Consider the following 20,800-nt stretch of genomic DNA (forward strand, 5'->3'; position numbering starts at 1 on the left):
TTAAAATTATTCAAATGTGATTTCGCGCCGCTGTTAAATTCAGCGCGAAATTTTGATTCAAATTCGGTCACCACAATGTCTTTTGTGAAACACCACTCCATCCTGGTAAAATTGGTGTATGGTGCGCAATGTCTCGCAGACGTATCATTGGACCCAAATTCTTTGAGGAAACTGTAACAGCACAATATCCTAAATTGCTTTTGTTCAAGAGTTACAGGATGATAAACTCCAAAATGGTTTTTTTTCAACATGACGGTGCCACGGCACATACAACAGTAGACAATTCGAATTTTTTGCGTAAATTCCTGGATGACAGAGTGATACGTTTCTATTCTGTTCCTGAGTATCCCCCAAGGTCACCAGATTTAACCCCTCTGGATTACTTCTTGTTCGATCGTCTAAAAAGCACTATTTTTAAAACTCCCATTCACACCATAGAAGAACTGAAAAACAGAATTACCGAAGAGTGTGATCGCATTACTCCTGATACACTACAAAATGTGTTTGATAACATGAAAAGATGTGTCGATTTATGTACACAGGAAACATGATACCATTTCTAACAGTTTCTTTAACTTTGTTTTCACCTTTTAAGTAAATTTATTCATAAATCTGCAGAAATTATTTTCTCTTATTAGTTTTTCTAGTTTTCAATAAGCAAGAGCTAACCTTCGTTTGTAAATTGATTTATGTCGTACGCAACCAACATTACACATGTGTTTGTTTAATTGCATAATCTGAAAAGTATCTGAAACCGAGAAGACATACGTTCAAAATCGCACAACATTCTTTGATTTAAATAAATAATTTTAAGTCATAGTTAATAATTACCTAATTATCATTATTAACCGTAATTAAAATATTTTGTGGAGATTCTACACTGCCGTTTAGTTTCACAGGGCAATACAATTTTGGTGGATACAAAAATAACGTTTTTAGAAATCAGAATAAATAGTAGAGTTCATTACAATTGGTTTGGCGCTGTGTGACATTTGTTCCAGTTGTTGAAAATTACCTACCAATGGTGGAACATTTATCTTTTTCAGTGATCATGAGTTGAAACTTTAAACTATGCTTAGGTCGTTGCTTCAGAAAAACAACTTTCGATAGTTTACATAGATAAAATCCCTCACGTCGTGTATTTATGTTACAGTATATACAGTTAAAACATTTCCCTAAAGGTTGGTGCTGTTTTATCGTTGACACAGCTAGGGTTAAGCATTCTAATTAGTGAACAAATGAAGCTTCGAGTGTGTCCATTTGTTATTATCTTTACACATAAAAATGCTATGAATTTTATGCGTTACATTCAGGACATTAAAACTGACCCTTTTTTTGTTTCGTTTTTTCAAAAATGTACCAAATACAAAAGAATATGATTATAGCATTACTTTATTCTGACATTTAGATGCAAAAATTAGGTCGACTAATGAAGTTTTTAGTGGCAGGAATTAGTTAAATTTTTTAAACGATCAAAGTAATTGGATTTGCTATTTTACAAGTACGAATTGAAAATTCATAAATACAAGTATGAAAGCTCATAATATTTAATTTGAGAAATTAAATTTAACCCAGAACGTATGTCCTAATTTTGCTGTTAACGTTAATGCAGTCTAAAAAACACTTGTTGGGGCTCGAATGCAAATGGACGCCCGTACCGTATTTACATGGCCAATTTGAACAAATTTCCAAAGTTTGTTAAACTCGATTAGGAAAGGTCGGACTGTAATTATTTGGATAATCCGCTTAAACCAATAGCATCCATCATCGCGGTTTTATATTAATCATCACAAATAACATCATAAATATACCAAAACGCATTGTTCAAAGATCGAGTACCATTTCCATAAAAAAAATAACTGAAAAGTCGTATTATAAAAAAAAAAAAATTAATTGTGCCAGCAAACGTATTTATTGTTGTATCGATCAACATGTATCAATTTTCCGTGTTTATTAATCACCAATCTCTAACATAAATAATCAACTGTAAACTATTGTCGCAAACATACCTATTATTAAAACATAAACTTGCTGACTCCACAGCAGCGCATTTTTTTTCGCCACAACCCGACTCAGTTCCAACGTCCGACCCAACAATGCTCTATGCGTTCGTTCTCCTCTTTTTCTGGCCCACATCCTTCGGCCAGCACCTCACCGACGAAGCAATCTATACAATAAACGGCAAAAAATCCCTCCACACAGTCAGCGAGAAATTCGTGAGCTTTTCGATCGATCCTGCTGTTCTGCTCACCGGCTTGAATTTGAGGTAGGTTGGTAGTGTTTAAGAGTGTTCGCACGCTAATTAACAAGAAATGGGACCACTGAAGCTCCATAAAGTTTTTGTTTTCGGTCCTTTACTATTGCAATCTAAATCGGCCTTAAGAATGTGTTGCAAAACTATCCTTGTGTAACTATTTACGCTGGAATGGTCCAACATTTTTTGCTGCAGTATTTTTTGTTGCTTATCCCCTAAATAAATGTCAGTTGTCTTGAAAAGAAATTGTGAAGAGGAGCGTGTCCGTAGACGAATTTTTAGAGCTCGTTGAAGCTGAAAATAAATATACTGTGAGCAATGTGTTTTAAAGATATGGAAACATTTTTTTTTTTCTTACGATTATTGTTTTGGAGCTTCGGCCGGTGTTGTTTCTGGTGTGCGAACACCCTTAACAGACGCCAATCATGTTGTTTTCCAGTGACACCACCGTACAGATGGCAAGGCGTCTGGCACCGGCCTACGTCAGAATTGCCGGGCCGTCGACACAATTTGTCAAATACGACGAGGAGAATTCATGGAACGATGTAGAAAATGGGTTTGTTGTAGTCACACCGACGATGTGGTTCGGGATAAATGAGTGGCTGGCGTCGGCCAATCTTACTCCTGTTTTCGGAATTAATGATGGGGTGGCTGGGAGGGAAGGGTGGAACCCTCAGGAAGCGATGGAGGTATTGGACATGGCGGATAAATTTAACGTTAGCTGCTATTGGCAGCTGGGATATGGTAAATATGAGCTGAAAATTTAGGTTGTGGGTGAAAAATAGCGCTTGTTTAATATTGTTCTCTGCTTTTTTCCTGGTATGTTATTTTTGCTTTTTATCGCTGTCACACAATTTCAAATAAATGCCAGGGTAAGGTACATGAAAAATAAAAGAATCTGAGGATTTTTTTATGTAATGCTTTCACAAAAACGTCGATAGAAACGTCAATATCGGAACTTACCTTAATATTGACTAAAATATAAAACATATATTTTCATAGGTTCATGTATTTTATATGTTTCTTTTTTTCTCCGTGCGTTATTTTTCCTTGAATGGTAATATTAACATCGGTTATATGGAAAATAACTGAAGCTTTTTTTAATGCCGACATAAATAAATTCGATATAAACGTCGTTATCTGGGTTAATCTTTTATTAGTGTTGATTAAAATTGGTGTTTGCCATTTTCTATATGAAACTACAGGCATTCTTCTTCATGATTGTGCATGATATATTTTTTAATTTATAAGTCATAAATTTTTTTATACTAGAATACTCTAGGAAGCGGATTTTATTTTTCGAGACATGGGTAGGTAATTTTGACGAAGGTCTAATATCAGTTTTTCTAACCGTTAGTAGAATAAGACAGTGCAACTTTTCCGTGTTCGTGTGTTGGCTTTTTTACCAGTAATTTTCGAACCTACTAAACCGATTAAAACTGAGCAATTTTCCAGGAGATGGTAAAACGATAACCAAGACTTTAAATTTAATTCCCTCCATAATACTGAAAGAATTTTAAATAAATTTCTAATTAAATAAAAACTATTAAATTTTTTAAGCTAGAGAGGTATTGTCGTAGGATCCATTTGGCAAAAAACTAATTTCATGTTCTCTTGAGGTTTTGTACCTCTTAGAATACAAAAAATACGTTTTCCATTTCTGTCTGCCTTGTTTCTGTTGGCGACTTTATTAGACTTCTTCGAAATCGTCGACACTAGTGGAGTGATTGTTGCGAAATTTTAGAAATATTTTAACATCATATAAACGCAAACCATAAGATTTTGGGAAAAAAGTCAAAAATACACTACAAAATTTTATAGTAAATTTTATTTATATCAGAATATCGCTACAAGGGAATTAAATTATAAATGATATCTTATGAACCTTATGGTAGAAATTAACAACTAATATTACGTATAATAACTACTACAAACTGAAAATGAAACAAAATGCTTTAGTGACTTTCAGTTACCTAAATATGTAATTAATAAATTCCGAATGAATCTTCTAAAAATTCTTCCATACATTTCTATTATACGGATATGCTTTTACTTTCCGAGCGTAAGCGAAGGAAGTGTTGTAATCAAGTGCGTCGGCTGATTCTCTTCTTTTACGTCTTCTTGATCTTTCATGACACCTAGAGTACGAAGAAATAGGTTTTCCGTTTCCGTCTGTCTGTCTGCCGTCACGATGTTGTAAAATTTTTCATTTATACTAGTATTTACTAAGATAAGACTGATTTTGACAAATGACATACCCTATAAGAATATATAATAATATATATAATAATTCTTCATTTTTCATTCTTCGATTTTACAATTTTTTAATATCTCAATTTTTCGTTTTTTCGTGTTTTTAATTTTTCAATTTTTCGTTTCTTGAATTTTTCGGTTTGAAATTTCTCAGTTTTGCAATTATTCGACATTACAGTTTTTCATTATATGGATTTTTCAATTTCTCAATTTTTAATTTTTCGTTTCCTCAATTTTTAAGCTCTTGATTTTTATCTTTCATTTTCGCAATTTTTTTATTTTCATTTCCTCGATTTTATACCACACTTCTTCGTTTCTTCATTTCTTTTGTTTTTTCAATGATTACTTCGATTTTATAATTTTTCGTTTATTCAATTTTTCTTAAATTTTTGATTTTGCAGTTTTTGGATTTCTCAATAATTCGATTTTACCCTTTTTTAGTTTTTCAATTTCTCAGTTTTTGATCTTTGAAGAGTTGAAAAAGTGAAAAAACGAAAAATTGCAAAATCGAAAAACTGCAGAAACAAAAAATTGGAAAATTGAAAAGCCAAAGATCGAAAAAAAAATTAATCGAAAAATTGGAATGAAGAAAAAACGAATCTAATCGAAAAATTGGAAAGCCCAAAAATTGTAAAATCGTCAGAACTATAAAGTTGAACAATTGAAACAGTGAAAAATCGAAAAAATGGAAAATTAAATACCGAGAAAATGAAAAATTGAAAAATCGAATAAATGAAACAGTTTTGAAATCCAGTAATTGAAAAATCGAAAAATTTAAAAAATAAAGAAAATAAAAAACCGAAACGAAAAAGTACAAATCGAAAAATTGAAGAAATCAATACTTGTGAAATTGCCGATCCAAAAATTGCAAAATTTAAAAATTGAAACATCCAAAAGTTGGAAAATCGGAAAACTACAAAATTTTAAAATGAAAGCTCGAAGAGATGCATATCGTAAAAGTAGAAATCTGAAAAATTGCAAATTGAAAAATAGAAGAAACAAAAAATTGGAAAAAATATATAAACTCGAAACAGTGAAAAATCGATTAACTGGAAAAATAAAGAAAATAAAAAATCGAAACTAAAAACTGCAGATCGAAAATTTGAAGAAATGAAAAATTAAAGAATGGAAGGAAAAATTACAAAATCTAAAAATTGAATACTTGTGAAATTGCAAATCCAAAAATTGCGAGATCTAAAAACTGAAACATCCAAAATTTGGAAAAGCGGAAAACTGCGTATTGTAAAATTGAATAAGAAAGGAGAAATTGAAATTGGAAAATATATATATATTTAAAATCTTTTCATTTTTCAGTCGTTTTTTCAATTCTTTCTTCATTTCCAATTTTCAGAATTTTCAAAGTTTTTGTCTTATACTTTTCATTTTTCTTTTGATGTTTTACTTTTACAATTTTTTTATTCCAAAAGTTAAAAAACCCAAACATGATTTTTAATTTGTTGATTTGTCAATTTTTCGATTTTTCAACTCTTGGATTTTTCAATTTTCGACTTCTTAGTTTTTAATTATTCAATTGTTCGTTGTTGCAGTTTTTCCATTTTAAAATTTTTCGGTTTCTTGTTTCTCTAGTTTTAATTTGTCGATTGTTCAATTTTCCAAATTTTTATTTTTTCCCTTTTTCAGTTTTTCGATATCTCAATTTTTAGAAGATTCAATTTTTCGATTTTTAGTTTTTGGAATTCTCAATTTTTGATATTTGAAATTATAGATTTTATACAGTTTATCCGGAAAAATAGTCTAAAATCTCTTTTTTGAAATTTTTGAAAATATCAGTCTTAATAAATTGTTTCTTTTTGGTGAAAAATTGAAAAACTGCAAGTCGAGAAGTAGAAGCAACGCAAAATCGAAAAACTAAAATTAGAAAAAAATGAAAAATCAAAAAACTGAAAAAACGAAAAATTGCAAATCAAGGAACTAAGGAAATGAAAAATTGAAAAATTACAAAACTAAAAATGGGGAAACTTAAAAATTAATAAACCGAAAAACTGGAAAGAAAAAAGCGAATTGATTCGAAGAATTCGAAAACCCAAAAACAGTAAATTATGAAGTCGAAACCAGTAAATGGGTTTTAAATTGTATGAAATAACATAGTCCTAAACATGTAGTTTATGATTCCGTATTGAGTTTTTACAGGAAACGTCCAGATTTTTGAAAAAAAAAATCAAAATTATGAAACAACATTTTGCAATTTAATTTTAAATCTGCAAAACCACATGCTTTGAAATCTTACATGTTTTAAAGTTATGATAAGCATGATAAATGTTTAATCAAAATATATTTACTTAGCCCCTCCAAAAAATTGATGTTTTCAGCTTAAAATTTTGCCGAATAAATCCTATCTAAATTGTACAAAATATGATGAGTCTGTCCTTGTAATTTATCATTCCTTTCATATTTTTTTGGATTTGCATGTACAGGTGACTCAAAAAAATTAATGAATGCGTGAATTTATTTTATCGATTTAATCAGGAACTACAAAACTGAATGCTTTGAAATCTTGGAGATGTTTTAAAGTTATAATAAGCATGGTAAATTTTTGATCAAAATGTATCTGTTTTATCAATCCCGAAAAATTGATGACGTCATCTCAAAATGTTGCCGAATATATCCTATCTAAAATGTACAAACTATGATCAGTCAATACTTATAATTTATCACTGCATTGATATTTTTTAGATTTGCTTATGCAGTGATTAAAAAAAAATTAATGAATTAGTCAATTTATTTTGTTGAAGAAAACAAGAATTACAAAACTGAATACGTTGAAATCTTGCAGACGTTTTAAAGTTATTGTAAGCCTGGTAAATTGTTAATCAAAATATATCTGTTTATTCCCCCCAAAAATTTATAACGTCATTTCAGAATTTTGCCGAATAAATTCTACACAGAATGTGCAAAATATGATGAGTTTTTCCTTGTGATTCATTCATATTTTTTAAGTTTGGTTATATACATGACTCAAAAAAATTAATGAATGAGTCAATTTATTTTGTTGATTAAATCAGGAACGGCTCACTCCATTTTCCCAGAAAATTTTGGGAATACAATACTGTTATTTTTAGTATTACATTGCACAAATCCAAGTTGATATAAGTCTTGCAAAAATGTTGATGATGTCATCACGAAATTGTGTAAAGTAAAAACTCAACTCAAAAATGCTGCATATATTTCACTGTACTTTAGGTGTCGAAACAGCTTTCGACCAATTTTTTAGAATTATTTATGTAATTTTTTTTAAATTAAGTATGAATTTCACTACATTTTATTATAAATTTTAGGAATCCTAACTCCATCGTATCCTGACCCCTGTGGAACCTTGCTACAATGTTTTCAATCGACAGCAACTTTTCACGGATTTTTTTCGCCTTTTTACGTTTCGGCTTAACGGTTATTGTTTGTATCATCGTAAGCCTATTTTCCCTTCTGTTTACATTTCTACTTATCACTTTAGCAAGAATTATTAAATTTTCCATTTTAATCTTATATCTACTGGAGGTAATACGCTACCGTGCAAATATACTTTGCTTGTAGTTTAGGTGAGAATGTTAAATAATATTTTTGAGAGGATTTTCAACGCATTTTGCCGTTGTAATTTTCCGAAATTTCCACTAGAAATAATCTTTTTCTGGAGATGCTGAAGTGTTCATCGAAGAATAGAATCGTCAGCTGACTTTTAGTACCAGATTAAATGATTAAATTAAATTGGAGATCATTTGCTTGGATCTCTCGGTGTACGGTAAACGTATAACGTTTATTACCCCTTAACAGAGTAACAGCAAAAATACAAAATTACAAAATTATTATTAACGTGTTGGTATTGTTTAGATATTACCAACGTGGTTGGCGAAACGCGTCGAGAATTTTTGTAATTTTGTATTTTCGGTGTTAGAGGGGTAATAAACGTTATACTAAATTAGAGGTGTTGCTTACATTCTGCTTTAAAAGTTCAGCTAATTTAGTTGCTTCTAAAACAATATTCCGCTTTCATTCCTTTAGAAGATATAATTTATCTTCTCCCTTTACACCAAATTCTACACCATACTTTTAGATTGTTCAAACAAAACAGAGAGCCAGTACGTAACAGATCTAAAACGGTTACAGCACGTTTTGGATGCATTTCCAAACAAGAAAAACCAGTGGAAAATCGTTGGAAGCGATTTGCGTCAATGCGTTTCAGATTCTAAAAAAAATCTAGACGATCTAAGTGATGTTTTGACAGCAGTAGTACTGGAACCGTAAGTCCAAGCTTTAACCCCAGTCTTCCACATGTTTACAACCCTTTCTAGAACAACCATCGACAAAAATCAACTTTTAACCCATCTCACCGACATCTATTTAAAACCAAAAGTACCCTTATGGATCGCTTCTTCAAAATGCACACATCCTGTTTCTTTTGCTTCTGCCATTTTCTGGGCCAAAGAAATGGGCGAAGCAGCTAAAAACGGGTACGAAGTCATTCTCAAACAACCCCGCCTTCACGAAATCTATTCCGAAACTCCGCCTTTTTGGGTTTCGGTACTCCACAAAATGTTGATGGGTCGGAACGTTCTGGACGCTAAGGCCACCATTGGGCAGTCTGAATTGTCACTGTATGCTCATTGTACTAGACACCAAAACGACTTCAACAGAAGCGGAGCTATGACGGTACTTGCCATCAACAATGCTACTTCTAACCATACTTTTCTTTTGAAATTTGGTTCAGCTTTGTTGAAAAGTGCTGAAGTTCAGTCGTACGTTTTGACAGCGGAGAGTGAAGACGCTACGTAAATATACATGTATTTTTTGTGTTTATAACTTCTAACAACTTTGTTTCAAGGGATGTTTTCCTAAATGGTGAAAAGCTAAGTTTGGATAAGATTGTAGACGATAAAGCAAACTTTTTACCAAAGTTGAGGCGCGCACGAATTATGAATTACTTATCCTTGTTTTTGCCCCCAAAGTCGGTGGGGTTTTTTGTTTTACCAGGGGCTCAAATTCCTGTTTGTATGGGCGAAGATGCGGATTTAAAACTTCTGATGGAAGAAATTAAAGAAGATCAAAATATTCCTTTTTCTGATAACGAAATCTCGGTTGAGGTTACTCCTCGTTTCGCTTTACACAGATCGCCCACGCTACGAGAATTACAGGAAGGAATGGAGAAAGAACTAGAGTCCGATGAACGTTACTATAAGCAGATAAAGATGAAGAAAAAAAAAGGTCATGATGAAGTCGACGGAAGAAATTTGTTTCTTCACAGAATGAGGCATAGGCAAAATGAAGATAAGAGACTTATTTTAGGACATGATAATGTAAAACACGAGGAAATTAAACACGTTGACTTAATACATCAACCACGTAAAGAAGAACCTAAGAAGATCTTCGAACTCGAGTTGACGAGTGAAGAAATCCGGAGAGTGCTTTCTGACAGAGCGAAGGCTAAAGCTGCGAAGAAAAATATAATCTTCACAAGCGAAGAACTGGAAGAAATTATGGATAAAGCGACACAGAAATTCCTTAATAATAAGAACGCCTCTATACGGATTCGGAAAAAGTCAAAACGTGAAGCAACACGTGACAAGAAAGACATCAACATGCGTTTGTTGAAACTGAAGTCTTTCGGAGACAGAAGACGATTATTGAAAGAATCTTTGAGGAACAGAAAGTCCAAGTTTAACACACCTGCAACCGAACGCCAAAAAAGGGACATTAATATGGACTTGCTCAAACTGAAAACTGAATTACACACCAACAATAAATACAAAAAATTAAAGAAGACATTTGAAAACAATGAAGAAAAACAAGCAACAGTTCGACAACCAGGTCAAACTTCTGAGGAGTTCGTGGAATTTGAGGAAGAAGAAGAAGAAGGAGTAGAGAGTCCTTTGCCAGATGGAGATGTTTTTGCAGAATTGGCCGAACCCGACGATGAGTTCATGGTAACTACAGAGAAGACTAAAACGAGTTTTAAGGCAAAAAATTTACATAATTTACACAAACTAGTTGCGCCTAGAATTTCAGTGCAACCGGTCAAATATGAGCCTAAAAATCCAGCAGGTTTGGAAAGCGACTTTGAGGTGAATTCAGGACCTGAAGATGATGACAAAAGTGGAAATTTTGACTGTATTCATGAGTTTTTCGGAAAAAGTAAAAATGAAATGAAAATAATTAACAACAATTCATCGGAATTGTGGGAAGTGGGATTTGAGCCCGTCAGCCAAACAGGGAAACTACCGTCTATCACTACTCGTATTAAGGAGGTAAGTGCAAAAAAAGGAAGTGTGGTATTTGTATATACCGGGTGTCTTAGTTTAGATTTTCCACTGTAATATCTCCGTTTTGTTTGAATACATACACGTCGAAAATTTAGAATGGTTGCTTGACACGCCGAAGTATATAAGACGAATAGACGGTTTTTTAAATTTTTAAATGCGTTAAATAGTTTTTTTTTTATTTTACTAACATTTCATTTATCGCAGAAAACAGAAGTTTGAAGTTGGGAATGGTAAATTAATGCAAAAAATGGCTTCAAATTAGTATAGTTTTAGCATTATATCACCTTTGGTTTTTCTGGAAATTTTGAAAGCTGTATCGTCAATTGACGAAAAAATTAATAAAATGAGCAGATGATAGAATTTATTTTTACTAATGCAATGGTACGGTTTTAAAAATATTTCAGGTAGTACGTATTTTTTAATTTTCAATTATATATAACATTTCACTTAAGTGCTTCAATGTTTTTTAAAAAAATGAGAAAATAAGATGGTGGTGGACAATTGACAGTATTCTTCTGTATTTTTTGGATCACAATTGTTTGTAAAATTGCCGATGAATAGTATAGAATAATGGACAACCTAACATTTTCAGGTTAGAGACACTGGATATAATTCCTACGTTTCAAGACAATTTTCCAGTAAAACAAATTCCAAACTGCTTGTATTTCGCACGTTTCGCGAAACATTTATGAGAATATCAGGGTCTTAAGAAAATCTCAACGGTGTACTTAAAATAATAAATGGTCACAAGTGAGAAACTAATTGTTGGTGTTCTGGGAAGCGTTAATGTGAAAAAGCCATCGTATATAAAATTAATAACGTGTGTAAATTTGAGTTTGCAAAGATTAAAACAAACTCTTCTACGTACTCCCGGCTTGTACTTTCTATCTAACATACGTCATTTCATTTGAAAAAAAAAGTTGGTGTCATTTGCGGAAATGCGGAAAAACATTAATTAATTAACATATCAATTAAAATCAATCAATTTAAAAAAAAGTTGATGTAATTGGTAGACATTTTTTATGTTTTAATTAACATGTCGATTAATGAAGCCTTACATAATGCTCGTAGTATATTCACCTTATAAATTTCCTTGTGCTAATTAACCTTTCTAAAGTTCAAACTTTTTTTCAAAAAGTGAGAAGTTAAAGCGGAAGAAGTAGACTGGGACACCCGGTGTATATATTTGTTTTTAGGCCGAGAATGCAATGAAAAATCAAGACACCAATTTGGAGGGATATTTTGACGAAAAAATGAACGACCACCTATTGATGGAGGACGATTATGGAGATTTGGAAAGTGATGAAAGTAGTCCAGTGCGACTAAAACGTGACGCTGAAGAAAACCACGATAAAAAGGACAAAGTTTATTATGTTTTAGGTCAAACTTATGATTCAGCAAAAATGAAAATCGACGAAAATTTAAAGGATCAACAATTTAAGATTTTGAAAGAACGTCTTCTTCACAAAAAGGTGTTTGACTTTATCAACAAAAACAACAAACTAATTAGTAAGCGTAAAATTCGAAGTTTATTAGGAAAGACTTCTTATAGCGACAGATACAAATCTCTGACAGAGGGTTTAAAGATCTGGAAACCTTCCGATATTTTAACTTTGAAAAGTCCATCTAAGAAAAAGTCAAAAAGAAGCATCGATCATGATGTTGACTCCGTCGAAAACGAAATCGGAAGTTTTATGAACGAGTTAATGAAAGACCCGAAGATGATTCAACCTAAACTTGATATGAACCACGGCGACTATCAGTTGGTGTTTCCAAACAGCGACAAAATACAAGTTGTCGAAAATAAAGGTGACACGGAAGTGAAGTTGGTGCTTCACGGAGAAGAAGAGGCGACTTGTGCTACAACAAATAAAGAAGAATCAGAACATACGACGAAAAGTAACATTCAGAAAGTTTCAAAGAAACACATGGGTGACGTCTGGGACAAGCTTGTTCACAAGCTGTCGAAATTTTTTCACGGTTTGGGTAATAAATTGAAAAAATGCATAATGGAGGATTTATTGAGCGGCGTTTAATTATTTGTGTTAATAGAATTGAGGAATAAATTTTTTATGCAGTAATTGTGCTTTCAATTCATTAACATGCGTCTGCCATTTGAAACTTCAGTGAAGGTTTGAAATATTCAGTTGTTGCAGTGAAAAATGAGAAAAAATGGGAGCTGTATTGATTTTTAATAAAAGCGATAACCGAAATGAGCTCTTTTCCACGCGCGGTTTTAAAAAATTCATACGGTGAAACGGAACGAATGAAAATAGATGTCCTCTGTTGGCCCGCAACAAGGAGAAAGAATAGTTTGTAAACTGTAATATTTTATTAAGTCCTTTCTTTTCACAATAACGTTGCAGGTGGTTTTACAACTAACAACAATCAAGTCGATCGACTAAGACTTATCGGTATTAATATTATTATATAACAACGTGAACAGCCCTTACTAACTATAGGTACTCAGGCAACTACAAACGTGTTGTTCCATGGCTCATGAAACAATTACTGTTAATAAGTGTATAAATACAAAAGTTTTGACTACACAGCTTTACAAATCGGCCTACAACAAAATTACGGAAGAATCAATCGAAAAAATGCAAACGAAAACCGAGTAATTTGTTGTAGGTAATTGGTGGAAAGCTCATGTCGAACTGAATAATTTCGAATCAACAACAATATCTACAATACATGGTAATATACTTGCGAATATCATTTTGTAATAACAATACAACATTGATCATTTCATTAACGAGTTTTCAGTTTTTTGCATAAATTTATCACTAGCTTTTATTTAAATACGTCACTTAAGCAGAAGCTTCGCGGAAACGAGAACGTCCGAACGTCGCGAGACGTTTCGACCGTCGTCGCTTCCACCATCCACGATATACCGTGGCGACCTTTATAGATTAGAAATTACAGATCTCTTTGTTTTAAATATACGTGTCGTTGTCTCTAGAATTTAGATATTAACAAACGCAATCGTCACAAAAGTGTCTTGAGTACACGGAATTCGGCGGTCGGCGGCGGTCCCGCCGACTTGAAAAGACCTTGGTAACGATACAAAATGACAAAAACATACACTTATAATATTATCATTATCACACACCAGACTAAGTCGTACTACATTGCTTATGTTTTTTTGTGAGGAGAATCATCGTTAATAACAAACAACAGACAAAGTAGGAACAATGATTCGGCCGGCGGAGCGCCAGTCAAATGCGAAAAAACCTTGACAACCGGGTCAACAATTTGAGTTTTTTTTCTCTAAAGTACAAAATCCTACGAGTGTTTGCATTGTCTTGCATTTGCGTGTTTCTTTGTTTTGTATAGTTTATTTGAATGTCACGTTGATTTCACCCAAATTCCACATTGAACATTGCGTTTTGCCAAAAAGACACATTTGAGCAACGACACCTATAGTATTAAATACATCGATACAGTCTAGATTCTACCCCCAACTAGAGTTAAGATAGACATAGATTACGCTACTTCCTACTAGAGAATGATATATAGAATTTAATTGACACATAGACAACAGGATCGTGAAGGCGCCGACCAGACTAAAAACACAAAAAACAAAAAACACTCAAACTGAAACCGTTACGAAAGGGTCCGGTTCTAATCCCACTCCTGACTGCGTGAAATTCGAACCGGGAAATGTGGAGGTTGGTGGTGGTGCAGGGGAGAAGCAGTGCGTCTACACAAATCACAAACCAAACAACTTAGTTTTCTTTGCTCTAGTCGAGCCCATCCGTGAAACGAAGCACGTCTGTTCTTTAAATTATCTTAGGTATAAAATAACGGCTGAAGTCGTCGGGAATTCATTATTATCCTGGTGTTACGAACTTGGTCATTTTGAGTCGAAGAGATAGTTAGTACAGGAAGAGAGTATCCACAAAGAGACAGAGACAACAACAATGAACAACGAACAATTATCGAATGACATGCTACACCGAAACAAAAGCGGTTGCCATAGTGACTAAATGTGACGTCGAAATCTCATTTTTTTCGGCAGATTGTCGTCTAGATGTGCTAATTTTACAAAATATATCATGAGAGAGAGAGAGAGAAAGAGAGATAAAGAGAGAGAGATATATATTTTTAGTACAGTACAGCAAGCGCAGAAACAAAGATCGCGTTCGAGTCCGTCGAAAGAATTTGAGCATTCGTTTTATTTTAGCTTTGTACAAAAGTGTTTGTTTTTGTTTTAGTACCCGGATTTGGTTTCTTAGTCCCTGACAAGTGGGTATCGACTCTCGACGGACTCGAGAAAGAACATCAAAGGCGAAATACAAGGAATTTGGATGACCAATCACGGTGTGTGCTTGGAGGATGAGAAAGTGAAGAACTACAATCGTCGGAAAACTGTGAGTGATTGTAAAAAGCCTCGACATTCCTCATTGTTTCATTAAAAAACTACATGCGTCATCAAAAAATACAAAAGGGGAAAAGAATATGTCTCGTTATGCACAATATTTGGTTGACTTTACAAAAAAATAGGTTTAAAACTATCATCTATCTACAAAAACTTTGGTAACAATTGTTTACACACTACTACAAAAGTATTATGACAACAGTGTATCGGTATCTAATGTCATCATAATATTTTTGTTATTTGTTAATTGTTTATCGCAGTCTCTTTTGTTTGTGTTTTTGGGGCTTATTCCTGCACGGCTTTCGTCATTCTAATTCAAATAAACTCATATTTCTAACGCGTCCGTCAGCGGAGGAACCGGCGCGAGGTCCTGGACCGGTTAAGGCAAGTCTTTTTTTATTCATTGTTACCACTTTTCCCTATCAAAATTTGGACGCGCCGCCTTTCTCCACTGAAGATTGCGATTTGATCACAGGTAAACACGCCTACAACTTATACGGCACCTAACTAATTGAGTATCTTAAAATTATTATTATTTCTGTGACGTTGTCTAGAAGAAGACGGCCCGCAGAAATTGCCTTGTGGATGTCCCCGGAATTCATTGCATTACACATTTACTCTCTATTTGTGACTTGAGTTCGTTTACTTGTGTCTCTATCGTGTTCTTCAACTCTGAAATGGAAAAAACACACACATTTAAACAGGCAAAGGGTCTGGGGAAAACAGCAAGAGTTCAAGTGTGATGAAAAATGTGCGCCGGACCTAATTCGATACTAATTTACCCTGTTTGGACAATCGAGTGGGCCCTGAAGGGTCAGGGTAAATAACCGGATGCTTTGTGACCCGTTTCAGGCGGCATTGTAGTCGTAAAGGCCTGCCGAGGGCCCGACCCTTTAGCTTTCCCTTCGACATGCGAAAGTGAGCGGCAACCAACATTACATAAATGCAACCGATATTCCGCAAACGTACTGTTGGTTGCGTTTTTAGCTCCGTAGTATCTGTAACATTCTGAACTTCATTTAGGTACAATCAGATGAAAAATGTAATTGTAAAACTAGCACTCGTCCTTCATGCAGGGTAACCTAAAAAATTAAAGGGGCGGGGGAAGAAACAATCAAAAATAATGTAAAAAATGTATTAACAGAAAAAATCATAACAAAAAATTACAACGAACTACCAAGAGCAAAAAAGGGTACATTTCAACAGTCAGAAGTACAAAACAAGAATAGGTACACCAAAAGAAGAAGATTTAGTCAATTTTGGCAACACGTAATAATATTGTCATAAACACTGATGTAGGCCACGAAAGGCACAAGTTTTTTTTTTGTAAATTTCTTTTATTGTTGGTTTGTACTTAGGCAATAGGTGAGGTGGTTTAAGTGTGAATTGACTTAGTGCTAGTGCCCAAAACATCTACAATTTTTTTGCTTAAAACCTACAACTACGTTAAAATCTCAACAACATTTAGAATTTCCGAATGAGTAAAATAGCCAAAAAACACCGAAAATTTGTAAAATGATTTGATGATTTCATTTCGTTGTCGGTTATGACCGGCCTAGAGTATACTGCAACGTTTGCTTAACCGCCTAAGGCCGTTAATGCACTCACTTGTGAACTCGTCCTCGTCTTCTGCTTCCGCCTCTCTCGCCAGCTCTTCCGGCGTTTTCTTTTTACGCATCAAAGGATTCGGCTCTTCTTGTACGGGATCTACGACTTCTTCTTTCTTTTTGATATTATACTGAAACAAAAGCGATCAAATTTAATGATTTGTGAACACCGCTTTCAATCAGTTTGCGCATCCTGGGCCACCCCCTGGATGAACGCCTTTGAATTGGAAAATGGAAAATAAGGAAAGTCGATAATTTTATTTACGATTCTGGGTATAATTCCGTTGGTTACGTAATACTTTTGCAAAGTTATTACAGACGTGTTTGTTGCCACACGTGGTTCTTCTTAAATCGATAGGCGTACAATCACGAAGAGGATAGTTGACGAAAATCGATAAGGCCTGCTAAGTACTTGCATTTTGCTACTTCAGTTTAGCTTGCCTTCGTAAATTGTCCCCTAAGTTAATAAATACGGATGATAACACCACGACAATAATAATAATAATAATAACAATAATAGAGATAATGATGTAGATGGTGAAGATAATAGTGATAATAATAAATCCCCTACGGTCTGCAATGTTATCTTTATGGGGTTAACAGTAAACGCTTATTGAATTAGTTGTAGCACAAAGGCGGTCGTCGATAAGGACCGAGAAGGGTTTCCGTGTTTTTTTTTTGTAGAGAGAAGGTTCGAAAATATATAATGTAGAATGTTAAGTATTAACCACACAGATGTTTGTTGGAATACGAGGGTGTGATCACTATGGATTCCATTTTACTGCTCTGCAAATTACGTGCTCACTGAATGGAATTTTGTAATTACTGAAACTCTTTTGCACATACTGGAATTAGGAAAATGTATCTGCAATAACTGGAAATATTTAGAATTAAAAGAATTCTTTTTCGTGGGAATAATATGAATTCACTGGATTTTTTTCAGAATTTATCGAGATTGTAGAATTTTTCAGAACCAACCGGAATTTTATCAAAGTGGCAGGAATGTGTATTATGAATCATTATGATTTACTGAGAAAAAGTAAACACAAAAAAGGTTTTGAAAGCGTCTTTGTGCTTTCTACAGTCTCTTTGTTAAGAAATTTGCTATGTAATAATAAATCAGATTCACACGTAAGAACTTTAGCATAGAAGTGAATTCATTACAGTGTATTACACACGTTTTACTCAATAAAATAATATGCCTTGTTTACTGAATATTTGAAAATAAAATGTGTTTGTTTGAAAATTATAGTAATTTAGATTTTTTCACAAATACTACGTGTACTAAGACACACTTTTTTTGACCCCGTAACACAGTGTTTATATTGCGATATAGATCTCAGGAATAAGTCTAGCGCGATTTTCTTGTTACTCTTTGAGTGGTTAAAACATTTAAAGAAAAATGAAATAACTCCATGAAGCCGCATGGAAATTTCGAACATAAAATATGCCCGTAAAATTTCAGAAAAGTCAAGTAAAAAAATATAGGGTGTTCTATTTAAAAAACTGTGTCCCTCCAATGAAAGAACAACTGAAAATAATAATAATAATTATGTGCTATTTAATACGCTTATTGATTTACCCTGTATACTGTAAACTATAACCAATGTAGGTCAGTCTGGACATTGCCTTTTATATATAAAGATAGTAGGCTATATTTTCCTTTCACCAGGTGCACCGTTGTGAACACCCTCCGTCATTTCATAAGATGAACGTTCCTAAATTTGTTTGAAATCACATGTAATTTTTTCGATTTTTTCAGATTTTTAATTAACACACAGGTGCGCATTATTCCTAGAATGATTAGGTTATTAGTGTTATTGCAGGAAGTTTAGTGTCTACGGTTCGCACGTATCTCTCGTAACCCCCACGTGATCTTTCAATTTTAGGGTCCAGCTACGTAGTTCTAGCGGTCGATTGCACAACGGGATAATAACTTCTCCTTACTTCTTCGCGTAAAAGTTTCGAGAGAAAAGAAAATTGAAGAGGAAAGTGAATTAACAATAAACATGGCATTCGCGATAACACACAACGTGTTTGCCTCTATAAATTCGGGCGGTACAACCGAATTTCCATCGTTATTGTTTAATGAAACGCACTAAATAACATTATTAAGTGCGAGGGTGAATTCCCTTTGTAACCGGGGACGGGAATTCGGTTTTATTTTTATCATTATTGTTATTATATCTTTCCGGGTACGAAAAGAGAAAATTACGTTCATTACCTCGGGACCGTGTTTAAAGTTTTAGTTTCGGCTGAAACACTTTCCGAAAGTACTTTAGGACAAAGTTGGTTAGATTTAAGTTTAGACGAGTCCCAACTGAAAGTCGGAGAGGAGCACAGGCTGATGCCGTTGCCGTCGGCACACACACAGACAATTTTCGGCGAAAATTTGCAATGGAAATTGGTCACGTCGAAATCAAACTGGTGCCCGATTGAACAAGGGAAATATTAAGTAGGAGAGAGCTTAAAACTTTGCTTTCGATGAATAATTACATTTCCCAGACAGCGGCCTGTGATTCCCCGGTGGTGTACTATATGTGGAAGTTAGCTGTGGTCTGAGGTCTGGTTTCACCAACAAGAGTTAGCCTTATTCGTTATTGTTCAGTATTGGATTCACGAAGCTTGATAAATATTTGAAATTGCAAACTCAATTCAGTTTGCATTGATATTGAAAATGAACAATAGTACAAGACCCTCACTTTCGTCTCATCTTTCACTGAGGTATATCGATCTAAACTAGTTAAGAAGTTAAGTTTAAATTTGTTATTCACAAAATGGCGACAGCTTTGTGGATTTGCATCATAACAAGTTTCATCAAACAGAAATACTCACAGTATAGAACATAAAAGATTTATTTAGGTAATGTTTCGTATATTCGGTTGTATTCATCTTCAGATAAAATTCCTTGTATCCATCCAGTCAAGGATTCTCATAATGCTCGGGAGGTTTTTTACGTGCTACACGTCTATGCAGGGAGGTGGTAAAATAAGGTCTCAAAAGCACGAGCATAAATATAAAGAAAAAAGCGACCCAACTGGCGAACAAAGAACTTTCACATTTAACTAATTAAACGATTTGTCATCGTTTACTGAGTTGTGCCAATTTCATACAATGGGGAACAACATCAAAAACAACAAACATCGTTTACAGTTATTTATGTATCGTAGCGAAAAATAAAATATGCATCATCGTGCTGGAACGAATTCCGACTACATTTTTCGCTCGTTACTTACAATTGTTTTGCAACGGCTGTGCTATTACAAAAATTAAAAAGGTAGTTGTACTATTTTTTAAGTATGCTTCCTCTAACGATACATTCCAGTTGTTTTAATTTCGCGCCCTATTAAAATGTTGGCTGGAATAATTGTGTAACTGTCGTACGAAAATTGACATTTTTGTGAAAATTCCACTGTTACAAATGAATTTTTATTGCGAAAATTCCTGATTTTCGGAGAAAATAGGCAGCGTGCAAATCTAAGTGTACAAGATTAAAAGATCGTACATCAAGTAGGCTTTGAAATTTTGTGAAATTTGCCGCTTCGTTGGAATGATTGGTAACAACTCGTCGCACGCCATCAAGGTCAATCATGATTTAACTTTGGGTAACCAATAATTTAGCTCTGCTACCTATCTCAACGAAACGGCAAATTCTTATTAAAAATGCAGTGACAAAGTGGTGTAAAATCTTTTATAATCACTATGTACTTGTTAATCCTGTACGGTTCCAACGGTGTTGTGGCAGAAGATTACCCGTTTATAGTGGACCATTAAAAAAACTCTTTAAAATCTCATTTATAGTTGTTTCCAAATATACAAGGTCTTTCATTTAACGATTGTCAGGTTTTATTTTAAATGGAACGCCGTATATATGTTTATAATTTGTTTTCTATTACAAAAATTGTTATTGAAAAAATATCATATTTCTAAATATCCTGTATTTTTGAAGATAATTTTAAATTGTAGCCCTGAAGTCAGACAACGTAGATGCGACAAAACTTCATTATATTTTTACGTATGTCAACAAGGTAAAAAG

At 33.7% G+C, this 20,800-nt stretch overlaps 2 protein-coding genes across 8 annotated transcripts in view; one reads left to right on the plus strand and one right to left on the minus strand.

Moving 5' to 3' along the window:
* Positions 1 to 1,943: 1,943 nt before the first annotated feature.
* LOC135125895 (uncharacterized) lies at positions 1,944 to 12,825 on the plus strand. Its single transcript, XM_064051640.1, has 6 exons — positions 1,944 to 2,266; positions 2,694 to 2,998; positions 8,574 to 8,760; positions 8,812 to 9,288; positions 9,342 to 10,761; positions 11,973 to 12,825. The coding sequence occupies exons 1-6, from the start codon at positions 2,097 to 2,099 to the stop codon at positions 12,810 to 12,812; spliced, it is 3,399 nt and encodes a 1,132-aa protein (XP_063907710.1). The 5' UTR covers positions 1,944 to 2,096; the 3' UTR covers positions 12,813 to 12,825.
* Positions 12,826 to 13,089: 264 nt separating this feature from the next.
* The window catches only part of LOC135125903 (complexin), a 256,204-nt gene continuing 248,493 nt past the window's right edge, over positions 13,090 to 20,800 (minus strand). For all 7 annotated transcript variants that reach the window (XM_064051656.1, XM_064051657.1, XM_064051653.1 and 4 more), the window contains 2 exons: positions 16,766 to 16,895; positions 13,090 to 15,829 (listed from right to left, as the gene is read on the minus strand). In XM_064051656.1, the coding sequence (XP_063907726.1) occupies positions 15,756 to 15,829; positions 16,766 to 16,895 (204 nt within the window). In that variant the 3' untranslated portion in view covers positions 13,090 to 15,755. The remainder of the gene's footprint in view (positions 15,830 to 16,765; positions 16,896 to 20,800) is intronic.

This window comes from Zophobas morio, unplaced genomic scaffold (genome assembly GCF_036711695.1).
Source record: "Zophobas morio isolate AGI-343-1 ecotype UQ-CSIRO unplaced genomic scaffold, CSIRO_AGI_Zmor_V1 ptg000009l, whole genome shotgun sequence".
In the NCBI taxonomy this organism is placed as follows: Eukaryota; Metazoa; Arthropoda; class Insecta; order Coleoptera; family Tenebrionidae; genus Zophobas; species Zophobas morio.